Source organism: Hyperoodon ampullatus (genome assembly GCF_949752795.1).
Source record: "Hyperoodon ampullatus genome assembly, chromosome: 10".
Taxonomy (NCBI): domain Eukaryota; kingdom Metazoa; phylum Chordata; class Mammalia; order Artiodactyla; family Ziphiidae; genus Hyperoodon; species Hyperoodon ampullatus.
This window is the reverse complement of record NC_136923.1, coordinates 41,539,629-41,553,040: the sequence shown is the minus strand read 5'-3', so window position 1 is coordinate 41,553,040 and position 13,412 is coordinate 41,539,629. Positions and strand designations below refer to the sequence as shown.

At 37.6% G+C, this 13,412-nt stretch overlaps 1 protein-coding gene across 2 annotated transcripts in view; it reads right to left on the bottom strand.

Moving 5' to 3' along the window:
- SETD2 (SET domain containing 2, histone lysine methyltransferase) overlaps window positions 1-13,412 on the bottom strand; it is a 119,760-nt gene that overhangs the window by 24,616 nt on the left and 81,732 nt on the right. For both annotated transcript variants that reach the window (XM_079713138.1, XM_079713139.1), the window contains exons 13-14: window positions 11,067-11,115; window positions 6,061-6,244 (exon numbers count right to left, since the gene is read on the bottom strand). In XM_079713138.1, the coding sequence (XP_079569264.1) occupies window positions 6,061-6,244; window positions 11,067-11,115 (233 nt within the window). The remainder of the gene's footprint in view (window positions 1-6,060; window positions 6,245-11,066; window positions 11,116-13,412) is intronic.

The following is a 13,412-nucleotide window of genomic DNA, read 5'->3' as shown; positions in this document are numbered from 1 at the left end:
AAGCCCCCAAGAAACCATCAGCTCTAACATTCACAAGAGAACCGAGGACTTAAAAGATTCTTTTGTGAAGTTCTATGGACTGAATCGAACTTTTGAGAAAGGCTCTTGGCAAAAATGAAAAAGACAACTAATTTCAAGATGTTTCATTGCAAACAAACATCTAATAACAGATTCATGGATAAGGGTACAACATTTATCCAAACAACAAAAAATATATGGTCTAAAAACCTCTTAGTTGAAAACTTCCTTTAAAGTGTTAGTGGGGTGGTAGTACCCTTAGCTGCCTGGCAGAAACAAATACAAACAGTCTATAGAAGAGAGCACCTTAAATCCAGGCCTCAATGAATTCCTACAGATTAAGTTCTAAGGAACAGGAGTTCATTAGAAAATAAAATTAATCTTGCCACTTGTAACAACATGGATGGACCTAGAGGGTATTATGCTGAGAAAAATAAGTAAGACAAAGAAAGATAAATACTGTATGATTTCACTTGTATGTGGAATCTAAAAAACAAAACAAATGAACAAACAAAACAAACAGAGTTACAGCTGGTTGCCAGAGGGGAGAGGGGAAGAAAGAAACAGGTAAGGGAGATTAAGAGGCACAAAAATTCAGTTGCAAAATAAATGAATCACACGGTATGAAATGTACAGTGTGGGGAATATAGTAAAAAACTATGTAATATCTTTGTAAGGTGACATACCGTAACTAGACTTATTGTGGTGATCATTTTGGTATAGAAATATCAAATTACTATGCTGTGTAACAGGAACTAACAGTGCTGTAGGTCAATTATACTTCAAAAAAACTCACAGAAACAAACTCATAGAAGATAAACATGTACTAGGAATATAATGTACCACGTGATACATATATAATGAACACTGCTGTATGTTCTATATGAAAGTTATGAGAGTAAACCCTAAGAGTTTTCATCACAAGGAAAGATATTTTCCCCTATTTCTATAATTTTGTATCTACATGAGATGATGGATGTTCACTAAACTTATTGTGATGATCATTTCATGATGTATGTAAGTTAAATCATATGCTTAACATCTTATACTGTGCTGTATGTCAATTATATCTCACTGAAAGCAAAAAAAAAGGTATATAATTATAAAATTATAAAATACCCCCCCCCCCCCACACACACACACACAAGTGAGAGGAAGAGACATACTAAGACTGCTGATAACTGGAATTATCACACACAAAATATTAGAGATGTTTAATATGTTTAATAAGATAAAAGAGGCTATTAAAAATATGCCTAAGGAACAGGACCATAAAATACTATCAGGCAGATTTGAATAAGAACCCCATGAAGCATCTAGAAAGGAAAAAGAATGAAAATTAAAACTCAATTATCATATAAAATTGAAATTGCACATACCTGGCAAAATTCTACTTAAATATCCAAGAGAAACTTTTGCACATGTACACCAAAATAAGATAACAGCACTATACATAATAGAAAAAGCTTTATAACAAAACATTATACAGTAATAAAAATGAATAAACTGACACTATTATGAATAAATCTTAGTAAATAAATATCAAGTCAAAACAAAGTACCGTCTAATTAAATGCAAAATAATAGCCTTTTCATACAGTTAAAACTAACATATTTTTAATAAATATATATTAGATGACATAAAACTATATTTTAAAAAAGGCAGGCCAGGGTACAATGAACACAGAATCCAACAGATACTACTTGTTATCACAAGTAGTAAAGACAGGGGATGGTGCAGAAATAAGTGACATAGCAAGATTTATATAATTGTTAAGATCCTGACTCTTGTGCTGGGACTTCCAGGGCTCATTACATTATAATAAATGTATGGAGAAAAGGTCCGTGGATAGAAATAAGTGTCACGAACCAAGAAATAACCTAATATTCAATTCAATTCAGTGCCCATACGAGCCATGGTATGGTTAAGCAAGAGATTAGATCTGAAGAGAATTAGTAACTTGGAAGATGATCTTCAAATTTAAAAAGTTCAATGAATTTCAACCAGGTTGAAAAAAAAAAAGAAATCCTCATATAAACGCAGGGTAGCGATAATGCGGAACACCAAATACAAAGAGAACTTCTTAAAAGCAGGCCAAGAGAAAAGCCAGGTTACTTAACAAAGAATAGCAACCAACAAGTTTCGTAAAATCAATAAGGAAAGTCAGAAGAATGAAGAATAACAGCTTCAAAGTGTTCAGAAAAACTGTCAACCCAAAAGAACTTCCTTTCAAAAATGAGAATAAATGTTCACATAAAGACTTGTTCATAGCCAGTAATATTCACAATAGTCATCTGGAAACAATCCAAATGCCTATCAACTAATGAATTTATAAACAAACTATAGTATATCTATACAATGGACTACTATTAAGCACCAAAAAAGAACTGAGATGCATAATAACATGGATGAATATCTCAAAAATAATATGCTAAGTGAAAGAAGACAGAATGTATTTTATAGTATATGATACCATATATATGACATTGTGGAAAAGACAAAACCAAGTCAGAAAGGAGATCAGTCGTGGCCAGGGACTAGGAGTAGAAGAAGGGGACACACTACAAAGGGGTAAGAGATAATTTTATGAGGTGATGAAATGTTCTATTGGGTTGGCCCAAAAGTTCGTTTGGATTTTTCTGTAAGATGTTATGGAAAAACCCGAATGAACTTTTTGGCCAACCCAATATATAACCTCTGTGGTTGTAGTTATATAACTGTATGCATTTGACAAAACTCAATGAACAATACACTTAAAATCATGAATTTTACTGTAAGCAATTTATACTTGCTGGTTAAATATAGCTGATTTTTAAAATTGAGGGTGAGCAATGCAAACAAAATATGAAAAAGACTTTTTAGACAAAAACTGAAATATTATGAAGAGAAACTCACTAAAAGAAACCATTCAGGGACTTCCCTGGTGGCGCAGTGGTTAAGAATCTGCCTGCCAATGCAGGGGACACGGGTTCGATCCCTGGTCTGGGAAGATCCCACATGCCAGGGAGCAACTAAGCCCGAGCACCACAACTACTGAGCCTGAGCTCTAGAGCCTGCGAGCCACAACTACTGAAGCCCACGCACCTAGAGCTGGTGCTCCGCAACAAGAGAAGCCACCTCAATGAGAAGCCCACGCACCGCAACGAAGAGTAGCCCCCTCTTGCCGCAAGTAGAGAAAGCAAGCACGCAGCAACGAAGACCCAACGCAGCCAAAAATAAATAAATAAACAATAATTTAAAAAAAAGAAACCATTTAAAGGGGTCTGAAATAAGAAAGAAAAGAAACTAGTAAATGTAAACAAACTAAAAAAATCATTTGGTCTACATAAAAAAATTAACAATAACTGATGGGAGGAGGGAGAAGGAATTATAATACTGGACAATAATACCATGTAAATTGGGAAGGCTGAATAGTCAGAGTTAAAGTATCTTAAAGTACTTATGTTGTTCAGGATATTGATTAGCTTTAAATTTTATTAAATTGAAACAACCAGTTAAAGAATTGCCATAAAATATTAAAAAAAACAAAAACAAAAACACCCAATCAGCTATAAGCTATTTACTAGACACAGAAAAGTTGAAAGTAAAAGGAAGGAAGAGCCTTCCTGGGACAGGGCTTGCCCTGTATCCTCTGCTTTAGCTCCTCTCTGAAGTACCTAGACAACAGTATTTGATGCACATTTCCTGAATTGTTTTACAGATGTGAAAACCCCCACCAAATGGAAGATGTTAACTACTTAAAGACCAGGAGCACATAGCCCCAGGCCTCCTTAAGCCTAAGGACTGATAATATTAACCCCTGTGACACCACCCTGTTACCTCACCATCAGCCAATCACAGAATGGTGCACAAGTCGATCACTTACCCTGTGACCCCCCTCCCTCACCTGGCTTTTAAAAATGCTTTGCAGAAACCCTTCAGGGAGCTTGGGGTTTTTTTTAGAGCATGAGCCACCCATCTTCTTGCATGGCCCTGTGATAAACCTTTCCCTGCTCCAAAAAATAAAAAATAAAATAAAATAAAAGGAAATAAAAGGAAGAAAGATATACCAGTTAAATCCTACTAAAAGGAAGATAAGCATATTTCTATGAATATCAAACAAAAGAGACTATAAAGCAAGCTTCAGTAAAATTCTAAGAACTGTTATCATACAGATCAATTAATGACCAACTGAAAATTTAACAAAAAGAAATTTAAACACATTGTATATCCTAATAGTATTTAAAACTAGATTATGAAGCTGCATTAACAAGAGTAGTTCAAGCAGTCTTACAGTTCTTAAACACTTCTATTAGAAGAGAAGAATTAATGAGCTAAGAATCCCAATTGTTCCAGTTAAGAAATTTAAAAAACAATATAGCAAGCCTAAAAAAGTGGAAGGAAACAAAATGAGTAGAAATCAATTACCAAGATAAAAAATGCTATCATTCTGTGATTTGCATTGGAGGTATTGCTAGCAAAGTAACATGAACAAGGCATAAGAATTAGAAAGGAAAACCAAAACAAATTCATATGATATGGGCTGTTGACAATGACCAAAAAAGGAGACAGTGGGGCAAAAAAAAAAATCCTATACTCTTGAAATTAATACAAGTTTTGTATGGTTAACAAACATAGGATAAATATACAAAGGTGAATTGCATATCAAAACACCAAAACCAAACTGAATATGTGATAGAAGTTAGGGTTCTCAGAAATAAATACACCAAAAAATAAGTTATTCTGGAGAAAACTATAAACAAAGACATTAATGAAAAACTTTATCTTCATTAGAAATATTAAAGAAGACCTAACTAGACAGAGAACATTCAAATATTCAAAGCCGATTCTAAGGAAGAATAAATCTGAGAAAAGACAGGGCATCCCAGAAGATCAAGTAGGGATTTGCCCTACTTGCTATCAAGACTTAAATATAAGATAGTCATAGGAGCCCAGAAACAGATCCTCCCATATGTGAAAACCTGTTGGAAAGAGGCAGCACTGCAGATCAGTGGGGAAAGGAGGAGCTTTCAAGCAGTAAATAATGCTGGGACAACTGGGTGTTCACCTAGAAAAAAATGAAACCAGATTCCTAACTTAAAATATATACAAAAATTAATTCCCAATGGATTAAGGACTTAAATATTGCTAAAAAAATGCAAACACACACACAAAGTCATCTCAAGAGTTGGGAAGAATTTCTTAAAACACTGTAAACACTAACCATAAAGGAAACATACAATATATATGATATATTCAATTATACCATAATTAATAAATTCTGTGTATTGAAAGACACAGAAAGAGTCAAAACACAAGTCATAAACTGGGAAAAAATACTTGCAGAATTATATTTGGAATATAAAAAAAGAACCCCTAGAGCTTAAAAAGACAAAATTTAATAAATGAACACCACATATAAAAAGACACTTCACAGAAGAGTAAACAGGAATGGTCAATAAACATATGGCAAAATGTTCAATCTACTTAGTAATTAGAGGAATGTAAATTAAAATCATGATGAATTACTATTACATACCCAGAGAACCCAAAATTAAAAATTCTGACAACTGCATTACGTGACTGCTATATCTCAATTTTTTTAAAAGTATATTTAATTTAAAAAGAACTTCTCGAGAACAAATGTTTTCTAGTACCCAGTAGGTGATTATGTGGCCTATTTTTCTACCAGCATCACAAGACAGCCTCTGACACAGGGATCAAACAACATTTTGGACTGGTATGGTATAAGATTCACTAGAAAACATAGGGTTATCTCCCAGCAACCCCCATTCCCCTTTAAAGAACAAATCTCTGGCTCCTCAAATAGCATTTAAACGTTATGAAGTAGAAGCCATTCGAGTACCAAAAATCTATTAGTTTTAACAGCTATTATTACTGTCAAAAGAGACTCTCAATAGTTATGAGTAGAGTTTCCTTTTATACTCACTCACAAGAGAATACATTTATTACAAAAGCACTTGTTGCCCCAAATCAGAAGTGTATCACTTGGGTACTTTTTGACTTGCTCAGAAAAGAGAGTAACTCACATAGGCCACTTACCTGTCATCTGGCCTTTTTGTTCCCCGCTCATAGGCAGAAGAAGGTGGTGAGAGGGAGCCCCTTCGTTTCCTTTTCTCTTTACTTTGAGTTTGTTTGTCTGGGTCTCTCTCTCTTGACCTGTTAGGAGTCTTTGGGGCAACTGTTTGATCTCTGAAGCCGACAGCATCCCTTCCTCGTTCGGTTACTAAGGGAAAAGCGTTTTTAAAAAAATTTACTTGGTAGACTTTTCTCCATCATGATAGTATACCAACTGTATAATAAAATTTCTATCCAACAAACAGATCTATGGACTCCTCCTTCATATACCCAGTCCCGAATTTGGACGAGACATAAGGTCTTATATGCTTGTGTGCTCTACTTCCTAAAAGTCTCTTCCATGAATGCCCTTTTCTACCTTTTCCCCAAAGTCTCAATCCAAGCTTTCATCATTTCTAACAAGTTCTGTGGAACACATGCATGCAAGATGTTCCTGATACCTTTAAAAGTAAGGCAGTCTGCTTGTCAGTTCAAAATGTAAAAGCCTTCCCCTGCCCTTATAACTCTGCATATTTACAATTGGTAGAAAAACAGCCTGGCATGCTAAACATAAAAACCTCAATAGAAACATCTCTTTAATTAAAAAAAAAATTAGACAACTTTTTATGAACTACAATTTCAAAAGAAGAATATTTCAAACACAGGTGAAACAAGTGGTAACTCAGTAAGTTATCAAAACCAGAGAGCTGGGCTTCCCGGGTGGCGCAGTGGTTGAGAGTCCGCCTGCTGATGCAGGGGACACGGGTTCGTGTCCCGGTCCGGGAAGATCCCACATGCCTCAGAGCGGCTAGGCCCGTGAGCCATGGCCGCTGAGCCTGCGCGTCCGGAGCCTGTGCTCCGCAACGGGAGAAGCCACAGCATGGAGAGGCTCACGTACCGAAAAAAAAAAAAAAAACCAGAGAGCTACATCTTCAAAAAAAGAACGCCAGCTTCTGATTCAAAGATGGAAGCTGGGGGCTTCCCTGATGGCACAGTGGTTAAGAATCCGCCTGCCAATGCAGGGGACACGGGTTTGAGCCCTGGTCCGGGAGGATCCCACATGCCGCAGAGCAAATAAGTGAGCCTGCACTCTAGAACTCGCAAGCCACAACTACTGAAGCCTGAGTACCTACAGCCCGTGCTCCGCAACAAGAGAAGCCACCGCAGTGAGAAGCCCCACGCACCACAACGAAGAGTAGCCACTGCTCACCACAACTAGAGAAAACCCATGCACAGCAACAAAGACCCAACGCAGCCAAAAATAAAATAAATTAAAAAAAAAAGATGGACGCTAACCTTCTTCACTCAGTCTCTTTACCTAGAATGGTTCTCACCCAGTTCCATTGCCACTGCTCCCAAAAGCTGCCCTAAGTACTACTTTTCACTGATCATACCACCTAGTCTTTCATTTTCCTAAGTAGTCTAGATCACACCAATGAACATTTCAATATAAACTGACTGGTATTATATGCTGTTGCTTTGTGTATGTTAGTACTGCTACCTACTAATCATATTGCTCTCTTCATAAGGAGAAAGTCTCTTATAAAATATCTCTCATAGCGCAAAGTGGATTCTCAATAAACATTGTTTTTTCTTTTCTCATCTCAGAAAAATGTGCTATCAGTTGTTTTTTCCCCAGCAGTAGGATCAGGTTTACATATACCATTCTCACAGTTCTTTTAGCTGGCCCAAAACTCCATTTATTTACAAAAAAGTTACTAATCTACAGCCATGTATGTCAGGGAGAAGCTAACAGAACTAACTCATCTAATACCACATGCTGGTAGAAAATACTATACAATTAAAACAACTGTTCAGCTCAGAAGGTATTAGCACAACATCCTTTTGTGAAGTATTATTATCTAGTTTCATCTGGATCTGCCCATGACTCTCTATTTCCTCCTTCAAACCCAGGTTCCTTACCCTGGTGTTAATTTCTTTAAAATGTGGCTATTTCTTCACTATATACTGGTAAAACAAGAAAAGGAATCATACCAACAGTATATTCTGACTCTGAATCTTAGAATATGTGAGGCAGAGAAATCATCTTATATATTCAGGCTGATTTTCTCATATTTTAAAACGAGGTTAAAGCTAGGCTGCATATTTCCCAAATTATTTCACAATCCTTATGAATTTTAAAAGTTCTAAGCTTTTTAATCGCTTGACATTGAGAAGTATCATAGCAAGTCAGGTTTGCATTATAAGCATTTCTCTAATCTAAAAGCCTGATACTGAGATGGAGGCGGGGGTTCCCCACATGTGAGGATGAGACTGAAGTTGGCACACAAAAGGCTGCTCCCTGAAACGATTATAATTGTCCACTACAGACCATGTCCTGCTTCTTTCAGAGGGCCATACCAGACTAGATATTTACAAAATAATGGTGGCAGGGTGGGGTGGGAGGAGCTTCATAGGTATTGAAACTTTGCCTGTCCTGCTAATGTTTTCAACTCAGTGGGCCCAGAGAAGCTAGCCTCTGATGATCAACTGTATAGTGGTGCTGCTGATACTGCCAACCAGTACTACTCAACCCAGCTTTCTTTCTTATAGGAAGAATTCTTTGCAGCCCTAAGTAGGATGTCTGGCTATGAAGAGACTAAACCAGTAGAACTAAAAATATCCAAAAGATACAAAAGTGATGTAAAGGATACTTTACAGGGCTTTAACCAATAAGATTATTTAACCAATAAGATTTAAGATTACAAAAAGTTCTTCATGTCAAAAATAAAGAAAAAGACCAAAAACATGATCACACTGGCTCCTTTACTCTATTTATATTGGGTCACTGCTGGAGGGGCACAAGAGACTAACAAGAGCCACCATAATTTATACCATTGCTTTAATATCTAAAGTATGTTGGAAACATAGCTAAGTGGTAAAGCCCAGAAACCATACTGCAATGGTCTCCCTATTATCTGTTCTGTAATAATGATTCTTAACCTTGTGAGGGGTCACTGATTCCTTGAGAATCTGAAGAAAGTTTTGAATTTTCCCCAGTAAAATGAATGTATACCAAGGATTTTGCATATAAACATCTTCAGGTAAAAACTTACACACACCTAAGGAGTACAGGTTTAAGAATGTCTGCTCTAGGGCTTCCCTGGTGGCACAGTGGTTGAGAGTACGCCTGCCGATGCAGGGGACACGGGTTCATGCCCCGGTCCGGGAAGATCCCACATGCTGCGGAGCGGCTAGGCCCGTGAGCCATGGCCGCTGAGCCTGCGCGTCCGGAGCCTGTGCTCCGCAACGGGAGAGGCCACAACCGTGAGAAGCCTGCGTACTGCAAAAACAAAAAAAAAACAAAAAAAACAAAGAATGTCTGCTCTAGATGAAGAAATGAATGGAAGAAAAGCTACTAAAAGGCCATGACTTCAAGGAAAGAAACAACACAGGGAGTATAAAGGGACATCTGCTTTGACAAAAATTCACTAAGAATAAAAATGCACAGATCCACCTACTAGAGCAATGAAAATAAAAATAAAAATTAACAAATGGGACCTAATTCAACGTAAAAGCTTTTGCACAGCAAAGGAAACTACAAACAAGACGAAAAGACAACCCTCAGAATGGGAGAAAATATTTGCAAACGAAGTGATAGACAAGGGATTAATCTCCAAAATATACAAACAGCTTGTGCAGTCAGTATCAAAAAAACAAACAACCCAAACAAAACATGGGTGGAAAATCTAAATAGACATTTCTCCAAAGAAGACATACAGATGGCCAAAAAGCACATGAAAACATGCTCAACATCACTAATTATGAGAAAAATGCAAATCAAAACTACAATGAGGTATCACCTTACACTGGTCAGAATGGCCATCATCAAAAAATCTACAAACAATAAATGCTGCAGAGGGTGTGGAGAAAAGGGAACCCTGCTACACTGTTGGTGGAAATGTAAACTGGTATAGCCCCCATGGAGGACAGTACTATGGAGGTTCCTTAAAAAACTAAAACTAGAGCTACCATGTGATCCAGCAATCCCACTCATGGGCATATATCCGGAGACAACCGTAATTCGAAAAGATAACATGCACCCCAATGTTCACTGCAGTACTATTTACAAGAGCCAGGACAGAGAAGCAACCTAAATGTCCATTGACAGAGGAATGGATAAAGAAGATATGGTACATATATACAATGGAATTACTAAGCCATAAAAAAGAATGAAATAATGCCATTTGCAGTAACATGATGGACCTAGAGATTGTCATACTGAGTGAAGTCAGACAGAGAAAGACAAATATCATATGATATCACTTATGTGTGGAATCTAAAAAAATGGTACAAATGAACTTATTTACAAAACAGAGAGAGAGTCACATATGTAGAAAATAAACTTATGGTTACCGGGGGGAAGGAAGGGAAGGATAAATTGAGAAATTGGGATTGACATATACACACTACTATACATAGAACAGATAGCTAATAAGGACCTACTGTATAGCACAGGGAACTCTACTCAATACTCTGTAATGGCCTATATGCAAAAAGTATCTAAAAAAGAGTGGATATATGTATATGTATAACTGATGCACTGTGCAGTACACCTGAAACTAACACAACATTGTAAATCAACTATACTCCAAGAAAATTTTTTTAAAAACGCATGTTTTAGGGCTTCCCTGGTGGCGCAGTGGTTGAGAGTCCGCCTGCCGATGCAGGGGACACGGGTTCGTGCCCCGGTCTGGGAAGATCCCACATGCCGCGGAGCGGCTGGGCCCGTGAGCCATGGCCGCTGGGCCTGCGCATCCGGAGCCTGTGCTCCGCAGGGGGAGAGGCCACAACAGTGAGAGGCCCGCCTACCGCAAAAAAAAAAAAAAAAACAAAAAACGCATGTTTTCAAACTTGTACCAAATATTTCATTTACCTAATGACATATTATCTGGTTTCAAAAACAAAATAAAGTTCTTATCAGTTACATCTGCATATTTCTAAAAGAATATTTGTAAAGCCATATGCACAAAGTATCTCTGAATACCTACTTGTGCTCTCCTTTTCAGTTTGACTTTTCTTTGGAATTCGATATACCTCCTGCAAAAAATAAACCAAAAGAAGAGTTATCAGTGTGGAATGGAAGTGGTGATTGCTTTGAAGCTGAGTGATTTCACATGGCAACAAAGAAATGGGTAGGAACAATCTGTTATTTAATTATTCTCCAAAATTTTACTTATGTTTGGCTTTAAATAAAAATAGATCCTGGTCCCTTAAAAAACAAGTAAAAACATATAGCACAAATACATATTTATTTCTAAACGTCTACCAGGCTTGTATGTCCCCATTAGCCAAGTAGCAGACTAAGTAACTAAGACATTTTATTTCTGGCAGGAATACACCTCCTGATAATCTTAATTTCTATATGCCTTCTGCACATAAAATGAAGTCATCTATAGTTCCTTTACTGAGAGTATTCATATGAACAAGTCAAACATCTCACTTGCCATCCCTACTTAAGGGAAGAAAAGGTTAGTAATAACTCAGCTATATAAACACACTTCAGAAAAATTACATGTGTAAAGACAATTCCTGCTATTCAGCGTATTTTTCTATAAATACAGAATCAACGTGGCTAATGGCCAAATGTAATCTACTTTTATACTGCTGTTATTTTAAAAAAGGAAAGTTTTAGATCACTGTTGCTCTTCAAATACTATCTAATACTTTATCAAAATTGTTCTTGAGAAATATAAACTGTTTTTAAGCCTTGAGGTACCTTTTCTTGCTGTATGAATCTAAAGCCTAGCAACAATTCTGTTCCCTGACAATCTCTCACTGTTCTAAGTCCATCAAGTAGCTCTTGGGCACATACTTCCTTATCCAGTCACCTTGTTAAGTGGGCAAATGGCAAACCCACACATTCTCAATGGTACATCATATAAAACCCTTCTTCAGAGTAATCTCATAATATTGACCACACCTATATGACCTGGTAATCCCATTTTTTAGGAATTGTACTCCAAGAAAAATCTTTCCACACGATTTTTGGTTCTTGCAGCATTTGTGGAAAACGAAATAACCCGCATGTCACACAACTGAGGGAAGTTCAAGATGTAGTATTCACCTGCCATTAAAAATGCCAGTGTGGACTTTACAGACGCAGGGCAATCTGTATGAATGCATTATCTTATTTGAATTTCAAAACAACCCTATGAGGTTGTTATCTCCATTTTACAAATGGGAAAACTTAAAGTTTAGCAACCTGCCCAAGGTTACGATGCCTTTTATCATCTGTACCAGATGACACAGTGGCATTATTCTGGGAAGGAGTACCATTTTGGGGATTTATCCACAAATGTAGGTTAACATCCACCATCCCCCTAGCCTTGTCTAAGTAGAACTTCCACTACAGCTGGGATTCTCAATTCTGGCTGCAGAATTAAACCACTCCAGGCAACTTTTATAGATACACTATCCAAAACAAATTGAATCTAAAATTCTGGGAATGGGTCCCAGGCAAATGTATTTTTTTTTTTTTTTTTTGCAGTACGCAGGCCTCTCACTGTTGTGGCCTCTCCCGTTGCGGAGCACAGGCTCCGGACGCGCAGGCTCAGCGGCCATGGCTCATGGGCCCAGCCGCTCCGCGGCACGTGGGATCCTCCCGGACTGGGGCACGAACCCGTGTCCCCTGCATCGGCAGGCGGACTCTCAACCTCTGTGCCACCCGGGAAGCCCCATCTGTATTTCTTAGAAGTTCCCCAGATGATTCTGATGTCCAGAGAAGGTGGACATCACTGAACTACTGGCTTCTCTTAACAGCCCTCACTCATTCCTTCCTCACAAGGGAGAATTTGAGAGACAGAACTATGTATGTCTGTCCTCAGCTCAGAGCCATCTGGGCTCTTTCTCCTCTTGGGCTGCTTCTGTCTGTAGAGAGGATACATTCCAATCTATTCCTCTGAGGGATGCCTGGAGTTGTCTAATTCAATGTCTACCTGTGGGTATGAATCAGGGATAAAGAGAGGAAGGACTTAACACTTTTAGCTCTGACTTCTCTATCCACCTCTTGGAGGGGTTAACAAACTCAGGAAAAAGAACGCCACTTATCAGCATCTACCCACATTATAGGGAAAAACAGGTATTCTGCTAATTTTAAAAGTTTGAAAATGACTGTTGCATTAGGTACTCTGTAAACCTAGGCACTCCAAAAGAGTTCATTCATGAAGGGTGCTCAGAACAGATGTTATCGAGGGATATCTGAGTCAACTAAGAATTACACAATTTTAACTTATTTAGTTTCTTTTGCAGAAGGTCTCAGCATTACAAGTATTCACTACAAACATTTATAGCAATTTATTACAGACCTCAAGTTTGGGACCCATTCTATGGTGGTG